This window comes from Cornus florida, unplaced genomic scaffold, assembly GCF_030987335.1.
Source record: "Cornus florida cultivar Cherokee Brave unplaced genomic scaffold, ASM3098733v1 CherokeeBrave_3.0.0_Hap2_Chr10, whole genome shotgun sequence".
Lineage (NCBI taxonomy): Eukaryota > Viridiplantae > Streptophyta > Magnoliopsida > Cornales > Cornaceae > Cornus > Cornus florida.
The window spans coordinates 21509165-21518765 of record NW_026775580.1 but is presented as its reverse complement, the minus strand read 5'-3'; the positions used below and the strand labels follow the sequence as shown (position 1 = coordinate 21518765).

Here is a 9601-nt window from a genome sequence, read left to right as displayed (position 1 = left end):
TTCGGTTGAATAGAAGAAAAGAGAATAAACTTAAAATTTTCAGTGTTCATTAAGAGAGAAGGAAAGAGAAAGTTGTAATTATTTTTACGGTTATATCCAATAATATTTATAATATTGTAATTTATAGAGGATAGTCTGTAATTTAAAACTTATATAATTTTAAATAATATTTAATTTAAAACTTTTATAATAGTCCACTTGATCTTTCTCTCTTTTCGTTACTTGTATAATTTCTATAAAAGAAAATTTATTTATTCCTTTATATTTTTTCTTTTTCTTCCTTCGCTTCTACTGAACAAAGCATAGGTGTTACATACGTCCCAATTCCACGTTATTCTCTCCCTCTCCTCTTCATCCATTCGTCAAAAACCTTTAGCCATGCTAAATTTAATAATTTTTAAATCCGATTGAAGTTAAAAGAATAACGTGGTCACCGACGGCGGCAACAACACCGGTGAGAGCTTCATCATCTTCATGCTCAAACATTGTGTTTCTCTATCGGTCCAACCACATGGCTGAAACTCCATTGAAGACCACAGTTGACGCTCCATTGAAGACCATGGGTTGATGATTCACTGAAAAACTATTTTGACCGGAGTTACAATGCAGACCCAGTTCCGGTTGGCTCCAGTGCAATTTCAGATGAGCTTTAGTTTTAGCTCCGGTATATTTCATTCAAACCAAAAGCTCTGATGAGTTAAAGAGAAGACCCGTTCTATCAACACCATGAACTTCGGTATGGAGCTTTAAGCTGAAAACGACCAAACCCAGCTATTCCCGCGTATCTCAGTGGTCAGAACTTCAGTTTAGCGAGCCCAAGTTCGGCAAAGCTTCATTTCAGTCTGGCGATGCTATAAGTAGTGATGAACCACAATGGTGACCAACGGTATAGAAGTTTGGACGTACTCCATCGACAACCAAAACTGAAGCTCATAGACCCAGTTCAGTGAAGTCTATAAAACCAGTCCGGTGAAGCTTACACAGCGGCGAGCTCCAAAAACTACAACAACTAGTTCTGGTGACGATGACTAAACCAACACATTCCAGTTCAAAAACGTCCATCTTTTTTGACCACGAACTACAGTGGATAAAACGTGTGCTTCACTTTAGTTCTATCTGGTGAGCTTTATTTCAAACCTGCAAGCCACAAGCATGACCCAATAGAAGCTTCAACCTCCGACGAGCTTCCCTCTGTTTCAAAAGTTGGTTCCACAGTGATCTTCAAGACTCAGTCCAGTGTATCTTAGTCTGGCATGCCACAGCTTCTGTGGCGTAGTTTGTCGCAATGATGGATGAAGAAGATGAGGTGGAGAGGAGAGAGAAGACTGAGATGAAGAAGAAAGGAGAGAGATGAGGTGCTAAAAAATGGATAAAACGATAATTTTACATGGCCTACATTTTAACATAATATTTTATATGTCATATTACATAATTATGTACTTAGTAGGCAATATATGTACACGATAAATATAGTTTTCTTTAAATTTATATGTTTTTATGAAACTTTATTTTGAAATTCAAATTTGATTCAGTGATATCAGATTGGTCAAAAAATTTGCAAAAGTACAACAAATTATGACATTCTCATAAACTTCTTTTGAATTAACATACTTTGAATAAAGAAAATAATGCACAAATTATATCATTATGTTATTAAAGTAATGTTATTGTGAAAAAAAAAAATCAGTTATTTTTAATACGAAATTTTAAATATATAATCCCTTTACAATTTTCTTTCAACCTGTTAGATTCACGCCTCAATAATTGTATATGATTACAGACAAAAAGACATAGAGTTCATAAAAAAAAAAAAAAAAAAAAAAAAAAAAAAAGGGGTTATGAGATAAATCTGACGGTACCATTACCCGAACAAATAAAGGAGTGACAATTAAAGTGAGTGAGATTTGAGAGTGACGAAAAGCAAAGAGAGAAGAAAGATGCCATACATGGTAAAGGCTACAGAGAAAATGGGACACCGCGCGCGCACACACAGAGGGGAGAGTGTGTGTGTTTTAAATGTGACAGTGTGATTTTGAAAACCACAGGTGAGATATCTGTAAATTATACTTTTTGTGGGGGGCATATAATAAATATACTTTGCTCGTTATCCATAACGAATAGATACCTTTTGTTGAATAATCGGCGACTCATGTTTCACACACCGTGACCGAGCAAAAGTTACCGATACCATGATTAGACCAAAATAGCCCTATAAATGCGTTTTCGTTGCCCATTAACCATGGTTGAATTCGTAAACTTACATGGTGGGTAATACATAGTTAAGTCCCAGCAAGTGATACAAGCATTCCCTCAAAATTATTTCACACGAAATAAAAGAATGAAAAACGTTAAACGGAGGAAAGATCAGGTACGGAAAAATATACTTAACCCGTCTAGACTTTGGATACTGTGAGCCACAGATTCATCAGTGGAATATTTAACGGTGATTAGCCCGAATGTGCACACAATCTTGATCCTCCATCGTTACGGAACTCAAAATCAGGTTTAGAACCCATTTTAAAACCACAAAACAAATCGGAAGCAGGTGAGAGAGAGAGAGAGAGAGAGAGACGCATTAGAATTTGAAAAAACGACTCTATTGCTATCACGTTCTCTCTTTTTTTTCTCTCTCTACAATTTTTTTTTTTTCTCTCTCTCTCTCTCTATTCTTTCCACTCTCTCAACGCCGACATCGTAACGGTTCGCCGTCGCTCAACGGCGGCGCCGCTTGGCCTACGCCGGCGATTTCTCGAAGCTTATCAGCCACCGCGATCTCTGTATTTCTTTCATCTAAGCTGTTTCCTATATATTTTTTGTTTGTATATCAGAATAAGCATTAAAAGGTACTAATCGATTTCTCCCTGTTCTTATAATTTCTTTTTTTTTTTTTTTTTTTGTTCTCAGTAATTGATTCTACAGTTCTACTGTTTTCGAGTGTTTCAAATCTTCTCTTGCATCAGATAGCATTGAGTTTATTTATTTTTTTCCTAATTTTTATTTTTATGTAATTGTAATCTTTGGTTCGTCTCTACTATCTGTTACTGTGCTTTGAAATGGACAATGTGTTGTTTATTTTAGGCTTGTTCTGTATGAATTTCTGAGTTATAATTGCTTTGCTTGTGACACCATCTGGTGATTTTGGGCGCTTTTTTTTCGCATGATTTTGCCCTAGTTTTTGGTACTTAGGAGCCTTTGGATCGGGGATAATGTTTCAGTCTGTGTCACACTGTCTACTTTTTTCTTTTTCTTTTTCGATTTATTTTTTAATTATTGGTAATGGCTATATTTTAGGCTGATTAAGCTGAAAACAATTTCTAAGTCTGTTTGGTTGCGAAGAAACTGGGAGAAAATAATAGGACAGGATAATTGAAATCTTAAAATTTCGTCCCTTTTCATTGGTTCCAGAAAATAGCTTAAATATTGAACCCACTTTTTTTTACCCCTTTCTGCCAACGAAACAAACAAACATAAATTACCTCTGTTCCTTTCTTTCCCTCAAATTTCTCAATTTTCTTTGCAGCCAAACGAAGCTTTATTGAAAATCAAAATTTCCATTCTCGGATTGATTCCAGAGTACATGACAGTGAATATATCAATTACTCTTAAAATTTCTGGGGGTTTGAGTTCTATAAGTGTGTATATATATAAGAAATGCGGTATTTGGATTAACCAATTGTTTTTCTTTGTATGTTTCAGGCATACAAAATGATTGGATCGTTTCTTACCAGAGGACTTGTGTATGTCGCATAATTGCATTAATTCCATTCTCTTTTGTCATGAATTTCAATTGATTCACATGTTGTTAAAAAACTTAAAAAAATTATCCTTTCTTCTGCAGAATGGTTTTTGGTTATGCTTATCCAGCTTATGAGTGCTTCAAAACTGTGGAAATGAATAAACCAGACATTGAGCAACTTCGCTTTTGGTGCCAGTATTGGTATATTGTCTACTGTCAATTTTGTCTTTTTTTTTTTTTTCCTAGTTGGTACTCACACACACATGCCTCCACTAAGGCTTGAACCCTTGACCTCCATTTGGGAAGTAAGGGCATGATATCGCTAGGCCACCAATTTTGTCTTTAATATGTACAAATTTCGGGAGTAAATTGTCTAATGTCTGAATTTTCAGGATTTTAGTTGCAATGTTGACAGTTGGTGAGAGGATTGGTGACACTTTCATTTCATGGTAAAGAATACTACTTGAAAATGAAGACATTTTAATGTTCTTATATATTTGATTTTGCATTTACATTGTGTTTGTTTATATTGTCTTCATTGTGAAGGCTTCCAATGTACAGCGAAGCTAAGTTGGCATTCGTCATATATCTTTGGTATCCTAGAACAAAGGTTCGTAATCTTCCTCTGAGTTAGGAATCAAGTTTAGAGTTGTCTATTATTTTTCGTCATCCTATTACAATACCCTTTCCCTTTTACTTCGATTATTTCAGGGAACCACATATGTTTACGATTCATTCTTTAAACCATACGTTGCAAAGCATGAGACAGAAATTGATCGGAATTTGTTGGAACTGAGGACTAGGGCAGGAGACATTGCAGTTTTGTATTGGCAAAGGGCCGCGAGCTATGGTCAGACTAGAATTTTTGAGATTCTACAATATGTTGCTTCACAGTCTACACCAAGACCTCGCCCTTCTCAGGTATGTAATGTGAAGTCTTAGGGATGTTGGACAATATTTATAATGTTATCGTGTGCCCTCTATTCTTTATATTATTATTGTCCTTGTAACTTGCCTGAAACTTAGAGCAAATTAGTGTCATATTGGCTGACCTTATCATATGGTCTTTTGGTTCCTGTGGTCTGTGATCTTCCGTTGGTTTTTCAAATCCCTTGATTTCTCGACAATCTCATCGATTGATTTGAATGTAAACAATGTTTGGTCACGTTATCACTAAAATAATGTTGGATAAACATTCTTTTAATTTGAATAAAAATATGAAATAAATGCACCTTCCTGTTCACCCTTTAGATTTTTTTTTTTTTAATTGGGGGTTGGGGGTGTTTTTTGGAACAAGAATAAAAAAGTAAAATGCAGACCAGACGCGTTATTGATAAAGTTGAAAAAAGTAATTTCAATTGATTGGTTCCCCTGATGAAATGATTGTTTCTTTGCTTTTCTGCAATTTTGCTTACGGACTATAACTGGTTCACAATGATCCTGTGTATAGCTGGGCTGTTTTCATGTGTTTGAGGATGTGAGTAATTTCAATGAATTTTAATGGAGCCATCTTCACTGGAATTTTTTTCTGTAGATCTTGACCTGAACAAAATTTTCTTTAGAAGGAAATGCGATCTAATACATGGCAGGGGACATATTTTGGAAAATTTGTGAAAACGGAATCAGAATATGTTTTATAACAATGTATTAGTATAGATATTGCACCACCTTTTTCTTTTTCTTTTTTAACGGTTGCTGATTATTCATTGATTGAATGATTTACAAACTTTTATGTTGCAAAATCTTGAAAGTGTCTCCATTCTATAATCAATGCGATGAATTTGGTTGCCCTCTTTGCATTTAAACCATCTATTACTTTGAAATTACAGCCGCAGCAACCAGGTGCTAGAGTTCGCCAACCTGCACCTGCACCAAATCGCAAACCAGCTGCTACAACGAAACCTCAGAGCGAAGAACCACCTTCTCCTACTTCTAGTACATCTTCAAGTCAACACCAACAAGAGGAGGTAACACAGGAGTTGGGTAATTCACAAACACCTGCAGCAGCTTCCCCTGCAGCTGGCTTGAATGAACTTAAAACAGCTGTGACACAGCCTACTACAGAAATCATCAACCGTTCAGACTCAAATGGAACAGAAGCAATGCAGATTGAACAAGCGACGACTTCTTCAGCCGATGACAGTGCGAACCCTCCCCCACAAGAGACCGTGATGGAGGAAGCCATCAGGGTTACACGTGGCAGATTGAGGAAAAACCGTGCTGCAGCGACTCGTTAAATAACAAAGTCAGCTTCTTCCTCCTCAAATTACCTTGCAAAATATGAGTATTTAGGCAGTAGATGGACAGATGGATTATGGAATGTTGATGTACATTTTACCATTGTTCAATTTCATTTGTTGCTTCTGTGATTTCCTGAACATGGGTTGATAAAAAGGAAGAGGATCCTCTGCAATGCACCGACTTTCCGGTGCACTGCAAGTGAAACCTTCTGCTGCTAGTTAATTTCAGCCTTTTACTATGCACCGGAAAGTTGGTAGGGGCCAAAAATTCAACCTTTAATTATGAAGACGACTTGTTTGGACTGTGGATTGTGCTTTGGATTTGTGCATTGTGCTACCAACATAAGGGGTTTAGGTGATGCTTTAAATTTTGGGTGGTTTGTGAGCTACACGATCCAAACTCAGTCCCATCAACCCCTACATGCTAAAAAAAAGTTGTGTATATACCTTGGAAAAATATGTTCACAAAATCTTATAAAATATTTATTTTCTTGGTAAAAATTATTAATTGTGTTGGATTTTGTCTAGGAACACTAGGATATATCTTTTCTGGTTTGTTTGCTCCCATTGAGCTTGGTGAGAGGAAGAGCATATGGTTTTTAAAATAAAAAATTTGTCAGTGTAAAATATTTTTTTTAATTTTTAGTATTTGATTGTTGTAAAATATTTACTAAGAAAAAAAAAAATTAAAATTTAACAAAAATAATTTATCCATTAATTTTTACATTATTTACACTCCCATTGGATGAATTTGACTTGACCTAAATCTTTTTCAGACAAGATATTTTATGTAGAAATAAAGGAGCCTATGCTAAATTAACTTCCTTATTTGTTATTTGTTAACCATAGGTGCATGCAGGAGATTCTTTATGAGTAGGAAGTGATCTCCTGTTGCATGGACAATATCGTGTGTGTATATATATATAGAAAGAGATAATTAGGGATTATTACACAAATATATATGAAAAGTAGAAAGAGATAATTAGGGATTATTATACAAACCTCTCCTAATTAGACCGAGTTCCCATAAGTTTATTTATACCTCCCTTCCCCTTGATTGTTTACCTTTTGTTAGAAATTCGTGTGAAATTATTCAATTAACCTCTACTGTTATATATATATTTTCCCCTATTTGTCACACTTGTAGGAAATAACCGTTATACCCCCTATAAAAATGAAGGAAGACTAACTGACATAAGCAACGTCTTTTCTTTTCATTTCATTTCATCTTCAAAACCTTTTCATTGACACAGAGAGAACCAATTGTTAAGGCAACCTATTTTGTCTGGTTTGATTGATTACCCTAATCTTCTACCCTACTAGTTTTGTAGAAGATTAGGGTTTTTGTTGTATGAAGACTGTGTTATGGTTATTTGGTTTTGGATTACTCGAATGGTATATTTCTGATTCTACTCGTAATCATTGTTTTGATTCTTGATTATCTAAAGATTAGGAGTTTGTATATGTTCAGAGAGAGTATTTGATTGCAGATTATTTGGTACTCTATGGTATTCTTGATTAAGTTGTAAATCAATATTCTAATAACCTAGAGAGGGATAAATATGTCAACTTGTCCAATTTTGTGATTGATTGATTATCCACAATGATTACCATTTAAGCCTCCACAGCCACAAAAATATAAACAATAAAGTAAAGCAAGTAAAACATAGTTTGAGATATGATGCTTGGTTTTTAGCGAGAAAATTTTGATCGGGGAAAATCAACCAATTATTTGAGAAAAAAACTTGGAGACTCTGCTGGCTCGAGTGGAATGATCCATTAATCGCGAAGCAAAGTATAATGGACTCTAACTCATATTCATACCCTTTCACTCAACTTACTCCCACGTTCAACAATACTTACTTCAGGCTTGCTTACTTCCATCTCTATAAAGAATAGTTGGTAAATCAACAAGCACTCCACCTCCCTTCATAACTCTCCCTTCAAATCTAAATTTTGTGAAGGTTTTTAGAAAATCTGCAATTTTGATCAATCTATAATATGATGTAGACCATGAGGACTCTGTGTTAATGAGTAGAAAAATATTAGCCTAATTTTTCTCGTGTTTAAATGTGTACTCTAAAAAATAAATGATTAGATTTATCTGAAAAATCTCTCAAAAAGCTTTAATATTCATGTAAAAGATGAAAACCTTATTTTTTCCAATTGAAGCAATCAATCTCTCTATTAGGGTTAAAGAGAGATGATATATACATATACACACTAGAGACTCTTTAGAATAGGTAAAAAGTGATTTTAAAATTGTGCAAGGACAAACCTAGAAGTTTTGGGTAAAAAACAAGAAACTAAAAAGTTATCAAAATTTAATTTTTCGTACATTATGGAAAACTCAATCCGGTTTAGTTTCAAAGCTCAATCGGATGGATTCTGGCTAAGAGCAGTATGTAGAAACCGGTTGGGTTTTAAAGTTTAACCGATTGGACCAGATTGCAGGTATAGTGTAGAAAGCTCAACCAGTTCAAGTATAAAGTTCAACCGTTTGGACTTTGCTGAGTGCTATTTCTAACATGTGCACTTCTGTCTAAAATTATACATACCCACAAGTGTACCTTAGTCACATACATATTCTAAATGATGTTCTCAATAGATTCAATGGTAAGAGACACTTGCGCTTCAGATAAAAAAAAATGTAACTCGATCATCAAGTTTTGACTTCGAAATTTGCCAACATTACAAAATAATCTCTCTCAATCTCCTCTTTGGCAATTTCACGACAAAAACATTCTACACAATTTGTAACCTAACTCGCAACAAAAAAAGTAAAATTACATTTTGTCCATATGTCAGAAAACACACAACTGAACTTTCTTCAACTACATGAAGCTTCGCCTCTCGTAGTCTTAAGCTTGTAATCTGCACATCAACCAACAAAACTACCTGTGAAGCTTACTAAAGAAAGATAAACATAAGCATACGAAGCAACAATGTTAAAAATGCTCCAAATGTCAATGCAATGCAGATGCAAATATCATGTGCACTCCCCCTCAAAGCAAACATGCAAAAATATCTTTGTTCCCTTTAATAGATAAAGTCCTAAACTCTCTCCCCCTAATACAAACAAGTAACCTATGCTATAAACACATAAATTTCTCAAATAAACAAATAGAGCAAACATGTAAGTGTTTAAGTCAAACAAAATATATATAACCACTCTCATATTAATAGATCAAATTAAATGTCAAAAAAAAAATAGAATGAGCGACCCGCTCTTTACAACACTTAAGAAAGTGTGTATCAGACAATTGTACTTTAAAGAAGTAAGCTAAGTTATAAATAAATAAAGGCTTGCTCTAAAAATAATTAAAACCCGTTCTGATACCAAATGATAAATTTGAGTATTAGATTACCAATAAAGGTTGATCGGGATTAATAATAGTTATGATCCACTCTATTTTAAAGTAATCAACTTTAATACCAAATGATGATTCAGGTTTTATCAGATAGCTTATGAGTGAGTTTATCTATAGATATATCAACTGAGACTGTAGCCAGTCACAATCAAGAATGCAATGAACACGATCTTGAGATATGAACCGCCGACGGCGGCCCGGGGGGTGGGGGTTGAATGCGGAAGATAATATATCAATGATATGTTAATTTAAAT

The 9601-nt window shown here is 34.6% G+C and overlaps 1 protein-coding gene across 1 annotated transcript; it reads left to right on the top strand.

Moving 5' to 3' along the window:
• The first annotated feature begins 2478 nt into the window (after positions 1–2478).
• LOC132278687 (putative HVA22-like protein g) lies at positions 2479–6105 on the top strand. Its single transcript, XM_059780534.1, has 7 exons — positions 2479–2843; positions 3697–3737; positions 3839–3937; positions 4129–4185; positions 4283–4346; positions 4448–4657; positions 5566–6105. Exons 2-7 carry the CDS (start codon positions 3706–3708, stop codon positions 5971–5973), a joined length of 870 nt encoding a protein of 289 aa, XP_059636517.1. The 5' UTR covers positions 2479–2843; positions 3697–3705; the 3' UTR covers positions 5974–6105.
• The last annotated feature ends 3496 nt before the right edge of the window (positions 6106–9601 follow it).

Coding starts and splice junctions, on each gene's coding strand:
- LOC132278687 (XM_059780534.1), top strand. CDS start 3,706: ATGATTGGATCGTTTCTTACCAGAGGACTTGT. Junction 4,186..4,282: donor GGTGACACTTTCATTTCATG/GTAAAGAATACT, acceptor TTCATTGTGAAG/GCTTCCAATGTACAGCGAAG. Junction 4,347..4,447: donor TTTGGTATCCTAGAACAAAG/GTTCGTAATCTT, acceptor CGATTATTTCAG/GGAACCACATATGTTTACGA.